Genomic DNA, 17,999 nt, shown 5'->3' with positions numbered 1-17,999 from the left:
CAGGATAAAATTGGGATAAAATACAGACTAAAAAGGTAAAAAATTAGTGATTAAATGGGGTTTAAAGGGTTAAAAATTTGGATATAATGGATTAAAATAGGGATAAAAAAATGGGTTAAAATTGGGATTATAAAAGGTCAAAAATAGGGGTAAAATAGGGATTAAAAGGAGTTTAAAACAGGGGTGAAATGGGTTAAAAATGCAGAAAAAAAATGAGTAAAAATAAATAGGATATGGATAAAAATAGGGATAAGAAAGGGTAAAAGGAGGGGTAAAAATGGGTTAAAAATAGATGAAAATTGGTTTTAAATAGGGATTAAATTTGGTAAAAATAGGGATTAAAATTGCGGGAAAAGGAATAAAAATTGGGGAAAAATAGGGATTAAGAATGGGTAAAAATAGGGATTAAAAGGGGTTAAAATAAGGATAAAAATGGGTTAAATTAAATGAAAATTGGTTTAAAATACGGATTAAAATTGGTAAAAGTAGAGATTAAAAGTGGTTAAAAATAGGGATCAAATGGGTTAAATTATATGAAAATTGGTTAAAAATAGGGATTAAAATTAAAATAGGGTTAAAATAGAAGTAAAACGGTGAAAATGGCTTTAAAATAAGGATTTTAAAAGTAAAAATAGGGATTAAAATTGGGAAAAATAGGGATTAAAAATGGGTAAAAATAGGGATTAAAAGTGGTTTAAATAAGGCTAAAAATGGGTTAAAATTGGTTAAAAATAGGCATAAAAATAGGAATTAAAAAGGGTTAAAATAGGGATAAAAATAGGGATTAAATTTGATAAAAATGGGTTAAAATCTATAAAAAATGGGTAAAAAGAGGGAAAAAAATGGGCTCAAATGATGGGAAAAGGGGAAATGTCCCCCAGATCCCTGGGAAGGGCAGCTGGCATCAGGAGGTGGCACTGGGGTGGCAGCCGGGTGACAGCAGGATGTGGCACCAGGGTGGCATCAGGAGGTGGCACTGGGGTGGCATCCGGGTGACATGGTGACAGCAGGATGTGGCATCAGGGTGGCATCAGGAGGTGGCAGGGTGGCACCAGAGTGGCACCAGGGTGGCATCAGGAGGTGGCAGTGCTGGCTGTGCCCCAGGCCTTCTTCTCCACCATGGCACAGTACCTGTCGGGCACCCCGGTGTCCCTGTGGGGCACAGAGTGACACAGGAGGGGACATCAGGGGTGACACAGGAGGTGGCACAGGAGGGGACACAAGGTCCCAAAAGGTGCCAGGGGTGACCGGTGACACAAGGAGAGAAAACAGAAGGTGGCAAGAGATGCCAGGAGGTGGCACAGGAGATGCCAGGGTGTGCCAGGAGGTGACACAGGAGGGGACAAGAGATGCCAGGAGCTGGCACAGGAGGGGAAAAGAGGTCCCAAAAGGTGCCACGGGTGACTGGTGACACAAGGGGGGAAAACAGGAGGTGGCAAGAGATGCCAGGAGGGGACAAGAGATGCCAGGAGGTGGCACAGGAGGGGACAAGGGGTGCCAGGAAGTGGCACAGGAGGTGACACAGGAGGTGACAGGAGGTGGCACAGGAGGTGCCAGGATGTGCCAGGAGGGCAAAAGAGGTCCCAAAAGGTGCCAGGGGTGACCGGTGACACAAGGGGGGAAAACAGAAGGTGGCAAGGGATGCCAGGAGGAGACACAGGAGATGCCAGGAGGTGGCACAGGAGGTGACAGGAGGTGCCAAGAGGTGACACAGGAGATGCCAGGATGTGCCAGGAGGTGGCACAGGAGGGGACAGAGGTGGCAGAGGTGGCACCGGCCCGCACCTGAGGCGCTGCAGTTTCTGCTGCCCCACGCGTGCCAGGCGCTCTGCCCGCTCCCGTGCCCGCGCCAGCTCCCGCTGCCCCTCCTCGATGGCCGCGGCTCTGTCGCGCTGTCGCCGTTGTCGCGACTCGCGGATCTGCTCCTGCAGCGCCTCCCCGTGGGCGCGCTGTGCCCGCTGCCGTGCCAGCTGCCGCTCCTGCTCGCGGGCCAGCTGCTCCTGCTGGGCACTGCGGACACATGGGGACATTGGCACTGGGACATTGGCACAGCTGTGCCCGCTGCCGTGCCAGCTGCCGCTCCTGCTCGCGCGCCAGCTGCTCCTGCTGGGCACTGCGGACATGGGGACACCACTGTGACATTGGCACGGTGACACTGGGACTGTGCCCGCTGCCGTGCCAGCTGCCGCTCCTGCTCCCACGCCAGCTGCTCCTGCTGGGCACTGCGGACACATGGGGACATTGGCACTGGGACATTGGCACAGCTGTGCCCGCTGCCGTGCCAGCTGCTGGTCCTGCTCCCGCGCCAGCTGCTCCTGCTGGGCACTGGGGACACGGGGACATCACTGTGACACTGTGACATTGGCACAGTGACACTGGGACTGTGCCCACTGCCGCGCCAGCTGCTACTCCTGCTGGGCACTGGGGACACACGGAGACATTGGCACTGTGACACTGGCACGGCTGTGACACTGGGGACATGGGGACATTGGCACTGGGACATTGGGGACATGGGGAAACTGCTGTGACATTGGCACGGTGACACTGGGGACACAGGGGACATGGGGACATTGGCACAGTGACACTGGGACTGTGCCCGCTGCCATGCCAGCTGCTGCTCCTGCTGGGCACTGGGGACATGGGGACATGCGGACACTGGCACTGGAACTGTGCTATTGGGACACTGGGGCCATCACTGGGACATTGGCACTGGGACACTGGCACTGTGCCCACTGCTCCTGCTGGGCACTGGGGACATGGGGACATTGGCACTGTGACACTGGGACTGTGCCCACTGCCGTGCCAGCTGCTCCTGCTGGGCACTGGGGACACGGGGACATGGGGACATTGGCACTGGAACTGTGCTATTGGGACACTGGGGCCATCACTGGGACACTGGCACTGTGCCCACCCCCATGCCAGCTGCTGCTCTGGCTGGGCACTGGGGACATGGGGACACCACTGTGACACTGGGACATTGATACCGTGACATTGTGGCACCGGGACACTGGCATGGGGACACTGACACTGGCACAGCCACTGCTGCTCTCGGGCCACCTCCTCCTGTTGGGCACTGGGGACACGGGGGCATCACTGTGACAGCGGGACACTGGCACTGGGACACTGCCACAACTGGGGTGGCTCCAGGACATTGGCACTGTCCCCTGGACACGCCTGGCACAGCGCATAGGGTGACACCGGCATCCCCAACCCCCAGCTGTCCCCAGTGCCACCCCCGGTGCCACCCCCGGTGCCACCCACCTGAGCAGGGTGAGGAAATCACGGCGCTCTTGCTGCTGTCACCTGCTGTCCCCGTGCCACCCCCGGTGCCACCCACCTGAGCAGGGTGAGGAAGTCACGGCGCTCCTGCTGCAGCGCCAGCTGCTGTCCCCGTGCCACCCCCGGTGCCACCCTCGGTGCCACCCACCTGAGCAGGGTGAGGAAATCACGGCGCTCCTGCTGCTGTCACCTGCTGTCCCCGTGCCACCCTCAGGTGCCACCCCCGGTGCCACCCACCTGAGCAGGGTGAGGAAGTCGCAGCGCTCCTGCTGCAGTGCCAGCTGCTGTCACCTGCTGTCCCTGTGCCACCCACAGGTGCCACCCACCTGAGCAGGGTGAGGAAATCACGGCGCTCCTGCTGCAGCGCCAGCTGCTGTCCCTGTGCCACCCCCGGTGCCACCCCCGGTGCCACCCACCTGAGCAGGGTGAGGAAGTCGCGCCGCTCCTGCTGCTGTCACCTGCTGTCCCCGTGCCACCCCCGGTGCCACCCTCGGTGCCACCCACCTGAGCAGGGTGAGGAAATCATGGCGCTCTTGCTGCTGTCACCTGCTGTCCCCGTGCCACCCACAGGTGCCACCCACCTGAGCAGGGTGAGGAAGTCGCGCCGCTCCTGCTGCAGTGCCAGCGCCCGCTGCTGTCGCCGCTTTGTCGCCTCCTCCTGGCGGCCCCGCTGCAGCTCCTGCAGCTGCTCCGCGCGGCGCCGCTCCCGCTGCAGCTCCCGGCGCCGCCACTCGCGCTCCGCCGCCTCCTCACTGCGCCTGAAGCGCAGAGCCTCCTGCGGGACATGGGGACAGTGGGGACAGTGGGGACATCGGGGACATTGGGGGCATCGGGGACATCGGGGACATTGGGGACATCGGGGACATCGGGGACATTGGGGACATCGGGGACAGGGACAGCTCCCAGTGCCGCCACTCCCGCTCCGCCGCCTCCTCGCTGCGCCTGAAGCGCAGAGCACCCTGCGGAGACATCGGGGGCATCGGGGGCATCGGGGACATTGGGGACATCGGGGACATTGGGGACATCGGGGGCACTTGGGGGCATCGGGGACATTGGGGACATTAAGGGCACTCGGACAGAGACAGCGATAGGGGACATTGGGGACACTGGGGACATTGGGGACATTGGGGACACCGGGGGCATTGGGGACAGGGACAGCTCCCGGTGTCACCAGGCACGTTCTGCCGCCACCTGGCTGCTCTTGGTCCGCGGAGCCCCGGGGAGGGAACAGAGCCCGGGGGAGGTGACAGAGCCGGGGAGGGGACAGGGGTGGTGGCAGTGCCACCCACCTGCGCCTCCTGCCAGTCCCGCTCGCGCTCCTTCGCGGCCTTCATCCGGTCCAGCTCCCGCTGCTGCTCCTGGCACAGCCGCGCCCGCTCCGCCTCCAGCGCCGCCTCCCGCTCCTGGGGACAGCGACAGCGCTGGGGACGGGGACAGCACTGGGGACAGCACTGGGGACAGGGACACCGCTGGGGACGGGGACACACCGGGGGACAGGGACACTGGGACAGGGACACACCGGGGCACAGGGACACCGACTGGGGACAGGGACACACCGGGACAGAGACACACTGGGACACGGAACACACCAGAGGACAGGGACACTGGGACAGGGACACACCGGGGGACGGGGACAGCACTGGGGACAGGGACATCGGCTGGGGACAGCGACACCGGGACAGGGACACCACTGGACGATGGGGACACTGCTAGGGACAAGGACATTGGCTGGGGACAGTGACACTGCTGGAGACGGGAACACAGGGACAGGGACACCGCTAGGGACAGGGACACCGCTGGGGACAGGGACAGCACTGGGGACAGGGACACACCGAGGGACGGGGACAGCACTGGGGACAGTGACACCGGGACAGGGACACACTGGACGATGGGGACACTGCTAGGGACAAGGACATTGGCTGGGGACAGTGACACTGCTGGAGACAGGGACATAGGGACAGGGACACCGCTGGGGACAGGGACAGCGCTGGGGACAGGGACATAGTGGGGGACAGGGACACACCAGAGGACAGGGACACCAGGACAGGGACACACCGGGGGACAGGGACACCGCTGGGGACAGGGACACACCGGGGGACAGGGACACCAGCTGGGGACAGCGACACTGAGACAGGGACATAGCTGGGGACAGCAACACCAACCAGGAACAGGGACATCGGCTGGGGACAGGGGCATAGTGGGGGACAGGGCCCTGAGAAGGTGACAAAGCCCTGGGGAGGTGACAGCACCCAGGGGGAGGTGACAGCACCCAGGGGAGGTGACAGCGCCCCGGCAGCCCCGCCCGCACCCCCTTGAGGCGCTGCTCCTCCAGGGCCCGCAGCTCCGCGCGTCGCTCCCGCTCCCGCTCGCGCTGCCGCAGCCGCTGGTTCTCCACGTCCACCGCCTTCATCTCGGCCATGAGCTGCTGCTTGCGCTGCTGCCGCTGCTGCCAGGCCTGGCCACGCCGTGGGGACAGCATGGGGACAGCATGGGGACACCGCGGGGACACCGATCCCGTCACCACGCAAACCCCGCCTGCCCATGGGGATCCCAATTCCCGCATTCCCCCGGGGACCCCAAACCCCTGGGATCCCCAATTCCATGGGATCCCAAACCCCTGAGATCCCCTTCCTATGGATCCTCATTCCCTGGGATCTCAAATCCCTGGGATCCCCCTGCTATCGATCCCAAATTCTATGGGATCCCAAATCCCTGGGATCTCCCTTGTCAGGATCCCAATTCCCTGGGATTGCCCTGCTATAGATCCCAAATTCCATGGGATCCCAAACCTCTGGGATCTCCCTCATCAGGATCTCCATTCCCTGAAATTCCCATTCCCTGGGAATCCCAAACCCCTGGGATTCCCCTCATTAGGACCCCCATTCCCTGGGATCTCCCACTCCTTGGGATCCCAAATCCCTGGGATTCCCCATTCTCTGGGATTTCCCTGCTATAGATCCCAAATTCCATGGGATCCCAAACCCCTGGGATCTCCCTTGTCAGGATCCCCATTCCTTGTAATTCCATTCCCTGGGAATCCCAAACCCCTGGGATTCCCCTCATTAGGACCCCCATTCCCTGGGATCTCCCACTCCTTGGGATCCCAATCCCTTGGATTCCCCTCCTCACTCCCCCCCCCCCTCAATTCCCTGGGACCCCCCATTCCCAGAAATCCCCATTCCCCAAAATCCCCATTCCCTGAAATCCTCATTCCCCAAAATCCCCATTCCCAGGATTCCCCATTCCCCGAAATCCCCATTCCCTGAAATCCCCATTCCCTGAAATCCCCATTCCCTGGAATCCCCATTCCCCAAAATCCCCATTCCCCGAAATCCTCATTCCCCAAAATCCCCATTCCCTGAAATCCCCATTCCCTGGAATCCTCATTCCCTGAAATCCCCATTCCCTGGGATCCCCCATTCCCAGAAATCTCCAATTAATTCCTGGATCCCTCATTCCCTGGGATCCCCACCAGCTCCATGTCCCCTTCCACTGATGCCACCATGTCCCCAAAGGCCACCAGAGCCCCCAATCCCACCCCACGCTCTTCCCAACCCTTCCAACCCCAATTCCCAAATAATTCCCGCCGGGAATCTCCAACCTCGTGATCCTCCCTCTTCATCTGCTCCAGGTGCTCCAGGAGCCTCTGGCGCTCCTGGAGTTTCTGCTCAGCCCTCAGCGCCCGCTGCTCCTGGTGCTGCTCCACCTGCTTGAGCACCTCCAGCTTGTGGCTGGGAATTCGGGAAGCATCCGGGAATTATTTGGGAATTCGGGAATTCGGGAATGGAAAAGTTCCAGTGCGGTTCCGGAATTGTGGAGTGTACAGGGCGGGAAAGGGAAAGGGGAAAGAGGGAGAAAGGGAAAGGGAAAAGGGGGGAAATAAAAGGGGAAAAGGAGGAAAAAAGGGAAAGGGGAAAGAGAGAAAAGGGGAAAAGGAGAGAGGGAAAAGAAGGAAAAAGAAAAGGAGAAAGGGAAAGGGTAAAAAAAAGGGGAAAGAAGGAAAAGAATGGGAAAGGAAGGGAAAAGGGGAAAGAGGGGAAAAGAGAGAAGGAAGAAGGGAAAGGAAAATGAGGGGAAAAAGAGAAAAGGGGAAACAGAAAAGAAGGGAAAGGGAAGAAAATGGGAAAAGGGAAAGGGAAGAAAATGGGAAAAGGGAAAGAGGGAGAAAGAAAAAAGGAAAAGGGGAAAAAGAAAAGGGGAAAAGGAGGAAAAAAGGGAAAGGGGAAAGAGAGGGAAAAAGAGAAAAGGAAGAAGGGAACGCAGGGATAGGGGAAAGAGAAAGGGGGAAACAGAAGAGAGCAGAAAGGGGAGAAAATGGGAAAAAGAAAAGGAGAAAGGGAAAAGGGAAGAGGAAGAAAAGAATGGAGGAAGGGAGAAGAGATAAGAGGAAAGGGATACGGAAAAAAGAGGAGAGGGAAAAGAAGGGAAAAGGGTAGAGGGAAAGGAAAAGGAAAAGGGAAGAGGAAAATGAAAAGGGAAGAGGGGAAGGAAAAGGGAAGAGGAAAAGGAAAAGGAAAAGGAAAAGGAAAAGGAAAAGGAAAAGGAAAAGGAAAAGGAAAAGGAAAAGGAAAAGGAAAAGGGAAAGAGAAGAGGAAAAGGAAAAGGGAAGAGGGAAAGGAAAAGGGAAGAGGAAAAGGAAAAGGGAAAAGGGAAGAGGAAAATGAAAAGGGAAGAGGGAAAGGAAAAGGGAAGAGGAAAAGGAAAAGGAAAAGGGAAAGAAAAAGGGAAGAGGAAAAAGAAAAGGAAAAGGAAAAGGGAAGAGGAAAATGAAAAGGGAAGAGGGAAAGGAAAAGGGAAGAGGAAAAGGAAAAGGGAAGCAGGAAAGGGAAAGGGAAGAGGAAAGGGAAGCACGGACCTGATGATCTCCTGCTTCCTGCGGCGCTGCAGCTCCTCCTCCATCTGCAGCTCCTTCTCCCGCTCGCTGTCCAGGAGCCGCCCCAGGCGCTGCTCCTCTGCCTGCAGCTCCCCCTGCAGCTGCTGCTTCTCTGCCAGCTGCCTGTCCAGGATGGATCTGCAGCGGGCGCTCAGCAGGAGCTGCGGGACACGGGAACGGAATGGGAATGGAAATGGGAATGGGAATGGGAATGGAAATGGAAATGGGACAGGGAAAAGGGAGCCCTGGAGCTTCTCCTGCCTGACCAGGATGGAGCTGCAGTGGGTGGTCAGAAGGAGCTGTGGGACACGGGAATGGCAATGGGAAATGGGAATAGGAAAGGGAATGGGAGATGGGAAAAGGGAATGGGAATGGGAATGGGAATGGGAATGGGAATGGGAATGGGAAATGGGAATGGGAAATGGAAATAGGAATGGGAAAGGGAAATGGGAATGGGAATGGGAATGGGAAATGGGAATGGGAATGGGAACTGGGAAATGGAAATAGGATGGGAAAGGGAAATGGGAATGGGAAATGGGAATGGGAAAGGGAAATGGGAATGGGAGATGGGAGTCCTGAAGCTTCTCCTGCCTGTCCAGGATGGAGCTGCAGCGGGCGCTCAGCAGGAGTTGCGGGACACAGGAATGGAAATGGGAATGGGAATGGGAAATGGAAATGGGAATGGAAATGGGAATGGGAATGGGAATGGGAATGGGAATGGGGAATGGGAAAGGGAAATGGGAATGGGAAATGGGAATGGGAAATGGGAATGGGAAATGGGAAATGGGAATGGGAAATGGGAAATGGGAATAGGAAAGGGAAATGGGACACGGGAATGGAAATGGGAATGGGAATGGGAATGGGAATGGGAAATGGAAATGGAAATGGAAATGGGAAATGGAAATGGGAATGGGAATGGGAAATGAGAATGGAAATTGGGAAATGAGAATGGAAATGGGAATGGGAAATGGAATTGGGAAATGGAAAGAGAAATGGGACAGGGAAAAGGGAGCCCTGGAGCTTCTCCTGCCTGACCAGGATGGAGCTACAGCGGGCGCTCAGCAGGAGCTGCGGGACACGGGAACGGAATGGGAATGGGAATGTGAATGTGAATGGGAATGGGAATGGGAATGGAAATGGGAATGGGAATGGGAAAAGGGAATGGGAAATGGGAATAGGAAAGGGAAATGGGAAATGGGAATGGAAATGGAAATGGAAATGGGAATGGGAATGGGAAATGGGAATGGGAATGGGAGATGGGAATGGGAAATGGGAAATGGAAATAGAAATGGGAAAGGGAAATGGGAGTCCTGGAGCTTCTCCTGCCTGTCCAGGATGGAGCTGCAGCGGGCGCTCAGCAGGAGCTGCGGGACACGGGAACGGAATGGAATGGGAATGGGAAATGGGAATGGGAATGGGAATGGGAAATGGGAAATGGGAATGGGAAATGGAAATGGGAATGGGAATGGGAAATGGGAATGGGAAAAGGGAAATGGGAATGGGAAATGGGAATAGGAAAGGGAAATGGGAAATGGGAATGGAAATGGGAAATGGAAATGGGAATGGGAAATGGAAATAGAAATGGGAATGGGAAATGGGAGTCCTGGAGCTTCTCCTGCCTGTCCAGGATGGAGCTGCAGTGGGCGCTCAGCAGGAGCTGTGGGACACGGGAACGGAATGGAATGGGAATGGGAATGGAAATGGGAATGGGAAATGGAATTGGGAAATGGAAATAGAAATGGGAAAGGGAAATGGGAGTCCTGGAGCTTCTCCTGCCTGTCCAGGATGGAGCTGCAGCGGGCGCTCAGCAGGAGCTGTGGGACACGGGAATGGAATGGGAATGGGAATGGAATGGGAATGGGAATGGGAATGGGAATGGGAATGGGAAATGGGAAAGGGAACGGGAAATGGGCATGGGACAAGGGAATGGGCAATAGGGAACGGGACCAGGGAGAGGCTCCGGCCGCACCGAGTTCAGCCGCCGCATCTCGTCCTCCTGCTCCAGCCTCAGCCCGGCCGCGCGCTCCAGCAGCTCCCGGCGCTCCAGCTCCAGCTGCAGCCCCAGCTCCGAGGGCTCCCGCGCCTCCCGCACCTCCTCCTGCCGCCGCTCCGCGCTGCGGGCCCGGCTGCGCGCCTCCTGCGGGACAGGGACATTGTCTGTGGGACAGGGACACTGTGGGGACACTGGGGACACTGTGGGGACACTGTGGGGACATTGCCAGGGCCTCCTGCGGGACACAGACACCGTGGGACACTGTGGGGACATTGCTGAGCCTCCTGCGGGACACCGACACTGTGGGACAGGGACAGGGACACTGTGGGGACACTGGGGACACTGTGGGGACACTGCCGGGGCCTCCTGCGGGACACGGACACTGTCTGTGGGACAGGGACAGGGACACCGTGGGACAGGGACACTGTGGGGACACTGCCGGGGCCTCCTGCGGGACACGGACACTGTGGGGACACTGTGGGGACATTGCCGAGCCTCCTGTGGGACACGGACACTGTGGGACACTGTGGGACACTGTGGGACACTGTGGGGACACTGTCGGGGCCTCCTGCAGGACACGGACACTGTGGGGACACTGCCTGTGGGACAGGGACACTGCTGGGGACAGGGACAGGGACGCTGCCTGTGGGACAGAGACACTGCTGGGGACACTGTGGGGACAGGGACACTGTGGGGACACTGTGGGGACACTGTGGGGACATTCCCAGGGCTTCCTGCAGGGACATTCCCGGGATCCTGAGGGACATTCCCAAGGCATTCCTGGGGAAAGGGACCTTCTCAGGGTCTTGGGGGACCTTGGGGACATTGCTTGGGGACATTCCCAGGGCCTCCTGCAGGGACAGTTCTGGGACATTGCAGGGTCCCTGGCACGGGGGGAGTGGGAAAAGGGGGATCGGGAAATTCGGGATGGGGAAATTCGGGATGGGGAAAATTGGGGTGGGGGAAAATCAGGATGAGGAAAAGCGGGATGGGGAAATTCGGGATGAGGAAATTTGGGATGGGGAAAATTGGGGTGGGGGAAAATCAGGATGAGGAAAAGCGGGATGGGGAAAATTGGGATGGGGAAATTTGGGATGGGGAAATTCGGGATGAGGAAAAGCGGGATGGGGAAATTCGGGATGAGGAAAATTGGGATGGGGAAATTTGGGATGGGGAAAAGCGGGATGGGGAAATTCGGGATGAGGAAAATTGGGATGGGGAAATTTGGGATGGGGAAATTGGGGCTCAGGAATCGGGAGATGCCCACAAAAGCCGCGGCCTGGCGGGATTTGAGGATCTGCGGCGGATCCGCCAGCGGCCGTGGGGGCTGAGCCTCCTCCTGGATCCGCTGGAATTCCTCATCGCCGAGGATGAGCGAGGCCGAAGGCCGATCCCTGGGAATTCTGGGGCACACAGAGCAAAATCAGGGACATGGGGACAGCGCTTGGTGTCCCCAAATCCCCTCCAAGCCCCCATTTCCCCCACTGAGTCCCCAAATTCCCCGGAGTCCTAAAAATCCCCCAAATCCCTTTGGAGTCCCCAAATCCCTTCTGGGTCCCCAAATCCCTTTTTAGTCCCAAATCCTTTCTGGGTCCCCAAATCCCTTCAGGGTCCCCAAATCCCTTCTGGGTCCCCAAATCCCTTTTGAGTCCCCAAATCCCTTCTGGGTCCCCAATTCCTGTGAGTCCCCAAATCCCTTCAGGGTCCCCAAATCCCTTTTGAGTCTCCAAATCCCTTTTGAGTCCCCAAATCCCTTCTGGGTCCTCAAATCCCTTCTGGGTCCCCAAATCCCTTCTGGGTCCTCAAATCCCTTCAGGGTCCCCAAATCCCTTTTTAGTCCCAAATCCCTTTGGAGTCCCCAAATCCCTCAGGGTCCCCAAATCCCTTTGGAGTCCCCAAATCCCTTCTGAGTCCCTGGGGGTCCCCAAATCCCCCCAAATCCTCACACGAGGTCCCGAACCACGTCCTTGGTGAAAACCCGGATGGTTTTGGGTTTGTCCTGAGGGCCCGGGGCGCTCCTCACGTCCCGGAGCTGCGTGATGGGGCTGGAGGGATCTGAAATCTGGGGGGGGGAAAAATGGGGTGAGACCCCCCAAAATCAGCCCAAAATCATCCCACAAATCCACCCTCAAAATCCCCACATCGTCATCCCAAAATCCCCCCAAAAATCTTGTGAGAATAATCACAAAATCCTCCGCAAAATCCCTCCAAAATCCCATTACAATAATCACAAAATCCCCTCCAAATCCCCCCCAAAATACCATAAAAATAATCACAAAATCCCCAACAAAATCCCCCCCAAAATCCCATTAAAATAATCACAAAATCCCCTCAAAATCCCCCCCAAAATACCATAAAAATAATCACAAAATCCCCTCAAAAGCCCCCACAAAATCCCCTCAAGAGCCCCCACAAAATCATCCCAAAATCCCCCCAAAATCTCATGAAAATAATCACAAATTCCCCCCCAAATCCCATAAAAATAATCACAAAATCCCCCACAAAATCCCCCCAAAATCCCATAAAAATAATCAAAAAATCCCCTCAAAAGTCCCCCACAAAATCACCCTGAAATCCCCCAAATCCCTCAGAATCCCCCAAATCTCTTCAAAATCTCCCACAAAATCCATCCAATTTTGGGGTGAGACTTTGGGGCGAGAGACCCCCAAAGCTCCCCCAAAAATTCCTCAAAAGTTGCTCAAAATTCCTCCAGAATTCCCCCAAAATTCCTCTAAAATTCCTCCAAAATTCCTCCAAAATTCCCCAAAAATTCCTCCAAAATTCCTCCAAAATTGCTCAAAATTCCCCCAAAATTGCTCAAAATTCCTCCAAAATTCCCCCAAAATTCCCCCAAAATTCCCCCAAAATTCCTCCAAAATTGCTCAAAATTCCTCCAAAATTCCCCCAAAATTCCTCTAAAATTCCCCCAAAATTCCTCAAAAATTCCCCCAAAATTCCTCAAAAATTGCTCAAAAATTCCTCAAAAATTGCTCAAAATTCCCCCAAAATTCCTCAAAAATTCCTCAAAAATTGATCAAAATTCCTCCAAAATTCCTCAAAAATTCCCCCAAAATTCCTCAAAAATTGCTCAAAATTCCCCCAAAATTCCCCCAAAATTCCTCAAAAATTGCTCAAAATTCCTCCAAAATTCCTCTAAAATTCCTCAAAAATTGATCAAAATTCCTCCAAAATTCCCTCAAAATTCCTCCAAAATTCCCCCAAAATTCCTCTAAAATTCCTCCAAAATTCCCCCAAAATTCCTCAAAAATTGCTCAAAATTCCTCCAAAATTCCTCCAAAATTCCCCCAAAATTCCTCCAAAATTCCCCCAAAATTCCCCCAAAATTCCTCAAAAATTCCTCCAAAATTCCCCCAAAATTCCTCCAAAATTCCTCCAAAATTCCTCCAAAATTGCTCAAAATTCCTCCAAAATTCCCCCAAAATTCCTCTAAAATTCCCCCAAAATTCCTCAAAAATTCCCCCAAAATTCCTCAAAAATTGCTCAAAATTCCTCCAAAATTCCTCCAAAATTCCTCCAAAATTCCTCAAAAATTGCTCAAAATTCCTCCAAAATTCCCCCAAAATTCCTCAAAAATTGCTCAAAATTCCTCCAAAATTCCTCCAAAATTCCCCCCAAATTCCTCAAAAATTCCTCCAAAATTCCTCTAAAATTCCTCTAAAATTCCTCAAAAATATCTCAAAATTCCTCCAAAATTCCCCCAAAATTCCTCCAAAATTGCTCAAAATTCCCCCAAAATTCCCAAAATTCCTCAAAAATTGCTCAAAATTCCTCCAAAATTCCCCCAAAATTTTCCGGCCTCACCTTGCTTGCCCTCTCCCCCTTTTCCTCTTTGTCCCTGTCCCTGTCCCTGTCCTGCTGCTCATCCTGGGCCAGCTCCGCGCTCCGCGCTCGGCGCAGCCGCTCCTGTGGGGACAAGGGGACATCGTGGGGACATCGTGGGGACATCGTGGGGACATTTCCAGGGACATTTCCATGGGACATCCTGAGGCATTCCCGGGATCAGGAAAATCGGGAGCAAGAAAATTCGGGATTAGGAAAAATGGAATCGGGAAATGCAGGGCCCAGAAAAGAGAGATCAGGAAAAGCGGGATTGGGTAAATTGGGGTAGAAAAACAAAAAGGGGTTGGGAAAATCAGGATCAAAATGAAAGGGATTGGGAAGAGGGGATTGGGAAAACAAATGGGAAATTTGGGATCGGGAAAATTTGGATAAAAATAAAAGGGACTGGGAAAAGGGGATTGGGAAAAGCGAGTGGGAAATTTGGGATCAGGAAAATCTGGAGCAGGAAAATCGGGAGCAGGATAAATGGAATCGGGAATTGCAGGGCCCAGAAAAGAGGGATCAGGAAAAGCAGGATTGGGAAAATTGGGATAAAAAAGAAAAAAAAGGGATTGGGAAAAACAGGATTACAAAAAAAAAAAAAAAAAGGGATTGGGAAAATCGGGATCAAAATGAAAGGGATTGGGAAGAGGGAGATTGGGAAAATAAATGGGAAATTTGGGATCGGGAAAATTGGGATAAAAATAAAAGGGGTTGGGAAAAGCGGATTGGGAAAAGCGAGTGGGAAATTTGGGATCAGGAAATTTGGGATGGGGAAAATCGGGATCAGAATGGAAGGGATTGGGAAGAGGGAGATTGGGAAAACAAATGGGAAATTTGGGATCGGGAAAATTGGGATAAAAATAAAAGGGGTTGGGAAAAGCGAGTGGGAAATTTGGGATCAGGAAATTTGGGATGGGGAAAATCGGGATCAGAATGGAAGGGATTGGGAAGAGGGAGATTGGGAAAAGCGAGCAGGAAATTCACGGCCGGGAAAATTGGGATAAAAATAAAAGGGGTTGGGAAAAGCGGATCGGGAAAATGAGCGGGAAATTCGGGATCAGGAAATTTGGGATCAGGAAATTCGGGATCAGGAAATTTGGGATGGGGAAAAGCGGGATCAGAAAAGGAGGAGCAGGGATATCGGGATTGGGAAAATCGGGAAAATTGGGCTCAGGAAAAGCAGGATTGGGAAAATCGGGACGGGGAAAAGCAGGATTGGGAAAAGGGGGATCAGGAAATTGGGGATCGGGAAATTTGGGATCAGGAAATTTGGGCTCAGGAAATTTGGGATGGGGAAATTGGGGCTCAGGGAATTTGGGATCGGGAAATTTGGAATCGGGAAATTTGGGCTCAGGAAATTTGGGATGGGGAAATTGGGGCTCAGGAAATTGGGGATCGGGAAATTTGGGATGGGGAAATTGGGGATGGGGAAATTGGGGCTCAGGGAATTTGGGATCAGGAAATTGGGGATCAGGAAATTGGGGCTCAGGGAATTTGGGATGGGGAAATTGGGGCTCAGGGAATTTGGGATGGGGAAATTGGGGCTCAGGAATCGGGAGATGCCCACAAAAGCCGCGGCCTGGCGGGATTTCAGGATCTGCGGCGGATCCGCCAGCGGCCGCGGGGGCTGAGCCTCCTCCTGGATCCGCTGGAATTCCTCATTCCCGATGATGAGCGAGGCCGAAGGCCGATCCCTGGGAACTCTGGGGCACACAGAGCAAAATCAGGGACACGGGGGAAAATATCCCAGGTTTTGGGGGGAAAATCACGGATTTTAGGGAAAAAATCCTTGAATTTTGGGGGAAAAAAAATTTCAAATATTGGAGGAAAACCTCCAGATTTGCGGGGAAATAATGGTGAATCTTGAGGGTAATAAATTTGATAATAATTACATAATAATAAAATTTATAGTAATAAAAATTAAAATTTATAATAACGTTTAGAATATAACATTTATAATAATAACATTTTTAATAATAACATTTATAATAATAACATTTTTAATAATAAATAAAAATAATTATTTATTATATTTATTATTTTTATTATTATTTATTATTAATTCTATATTATTATTTATTATTATTTATATTATTATTTATATTATATTATATTATATTATATTATATTATATTATATTATATTATAGTATAGTATAGTATAGTATATTATAGTATATTATAGTATATTATAGTATATTATAGTATATTATAGTATATTATTATTATTATTATTATTATTATTATTATTATTATTATTATTATTATTCTATTTATTATTTTGATATATAAATAATAAAAATAAAAAATATAATAATAAAATTTATAAAATAAATTTCCAAATTTTGGGGAAAACATCCCAGATTTGGTGGGAAAAGCCGCCAGATTTTTGGCTTAAAAAATCAGTTTTTTTGGTTTTTTTTAATCCTGAATTATTGGCCAAAAAAACCCCAAATTTTGGGGGAAATAATCCTGGATTTTATAGAAAAAATCGCGGATTATTGGGGAAAAAATGAGCAGATTTGGGGAGCCTCACATGAGTTCCCGGATCACGTCCCTGGTGATGACCCGGATGGTTTTGGGTTTGTCCCGGAGCGAGGGCAGCGCCCCGGGGGTGGCACTGGGGACATTGGTGACATCCTGGAGCAGCACGATGGGGCTGGAGCGGCCCTCGGGCTGCGGGAAAGGACGGGGTGAGACCCCAAAATCCGCCCCAAAATTCCAGCAAAGTGCCCCCCAAAATCTGCCCCAAAATTCCCACAAAGTGCCCTCAAAATCCGCCCGAAAATTCCCTCAAAGCCCCCCCAAAATTCCCACAAAGTGCCCCCCAAAATCCGCCCCAAAATTCCCTCAAAGTCCCCCCAAAATCCGCCCCAAAATTCCCTCAAAGCCCCCCCAAAATCCACCCCAAAATTCCTTCAAAGTGCCCCCAAAATCTGCCCCAAAATTCCCTCAAAGTCCCCCCAAAATCCACCCCAAAATTCCTTCAAAGTGCCCCCAAAATCCGCCCCAAAATTCCTTCAAAGTGCCCCCAAAATCCACCCCAAAATTCCTTCAAAGTGCCCCCAAAATCCGCCCCAAAATTCCCTCAAAGTCCCCCCAAAGTCCACCCCAAAATTCCTTCAAAGTGCCCCCAAAATCTGCCCCAAAATTCCCCCAAAATCCGCCCCAAAAATCCCACAAAGTCTCCCCAAAATACGGCCCAAAAAATCCCATAAAAATCCACTCCAAACCCCCAAAACCACCCATAACCGCCCCAAAACCACCCCTAAATCCCACCCCCAAATCTGCCCCAAATCCCCCTGAATCAACCCAAAAATCCCCTAAAATCACCCCAAAACCCCTCTCAATTCCACCAGCACCCCCAAAAATACCCCCGGGTGTCTCAAATCCCCCATCCCCAACCGTGCCCGGTTCCCCCCGGTGTCCCCCGGTTCCCTCCCGGTGCTCCCCGTGCCCCAGACCCCGCACCCGGTGCCCAAATCCCCCATTCCCAACCGTGCCCGGTGTCCCCGGTTCCCCTCCCGGTGTCCCCGGTTCCCCTCGGTGTCCCCCGTTCCCTCCCGGTTCCCCCCGGTTCCCTTCCCCGGTTCTCCCCGGTGTCCCCGGTTCCCCTCCCGGTGTCCCCGGTTCCCCTCGGTGTCCCCCGTTCCCTCCCGGTTCCCCTCCCGGTGTCCCCGGTTCCCCCCGGTGTCCCCGGTTCCCCCCGGTTCCCCCCGGTTCCCCTCCCCGGTTCCCCCCGGTGTTCCCGGTTCCCATCCCCGGTGTCCCCCCCCGGTTCCCCTCCCCGGTTCCCTTCCCGGTTCCCGACCCCGCACCCCGGCGCTCCCCGGGCGGGCTCCGAGCCCCGGAGCTGTTGCGGAGCCTCCGCCGAGCCCGGGGCACCCGGGAGGTCCCGGGAGGCTCCGGAGGGACCGAGGCGGCACCGGGGGGGACCCGGGAGCCCGGGGGGGCACCGGGATGGAGGGAGGCGGGTCCCGGGCAGGGGCGGCTGTCGCGTGCGGCCATCGGGG

General features: G+C 53.5%; 1 protein-coding gene across 1 annotated transcript; it reads right to left on the bottom strand.

The window, feature by feature from the left end:
* Positions 1 to 17,994, bottom strand: LOC141725639 (uncharacterized). The gene is made up of 14 exons (XM_074529617.1): positions 17,872 to 17,994; positions 16,523 to 16,662; positions 15,555 to 15,690; positions 13,967 to 14,068; positions 12,091 to 12,206; positions 11,412 to 11,547; positions 10,244 to 10,288; positions 8,134 to 8,312; positions 6,880 to 7,009; positions 5,587 to 5,733; positions 4,568 to 4,681; positions 3,860 to 4,053; positions 1,785 to 2,009; positions 1 to 1,152 (listed from the first exon to the last, which is right to left on the bottom strand). The coding sequence occupies exons 1-14, from the start codon at positions 17,992 to 17,994 to the stop codon at positions 1,074 to 1,076; spliced, it is 1,866 nt and encodes a 621-aa protein (XP_074385718.1). The 3' UTR covers positions 1 to 1,073.
* Positions 17,995 to 17,999: the final 5 nt, after the last annotated feature.

The sequence above is a fragment of the Zonotrichia albicollis genome, chromosome 30 (genome assembly GCF_047830755.1).
Source record: "Zonotrichia albicollis isolate bZonAlb1 chromosome 30, bZonAlb1.hap1, whole genome shotgun sequence".
In the NCBI taxonomy this organism is placed as follows: Eukaryota; Metazoa; Chordata; class Aves; order Passeriformes; family Passerellidae; genus Zonotrichia; species Zonotrichia albicollis.
The sequence above is the reverse complement of the archived record's forward strand: the minus strand, read 5'-3'. Positions and strand labels throughout refer to the sequence as shown.

Excerpts from the sequence above, each read along its gene's own strand:
- LOC141725639 (XM_074529617.1), bottom strand. The coding sequence starts at position 17,994 with ATGGCCGCACGCGACAGCCGCCCCTGCCCGGGACCCGCCTCCCTCCAT. Across the intron at positions 7,010-8,133 it reads AGGAAGCAGGAGATCATCAG|CCACAAGCTGGAGGTGCTCA; the intron begins GTCCGTGCTTCC and ends CCGAATTCCCAG. Across the intron at positions 1,153-1,784 it reads CAGAAACTGCAGCGCCTCAG|GGACACCGGGGTGCCCGACA; the intron begins GTGCGGGCCGGT and ends TGTGCCCCACAG.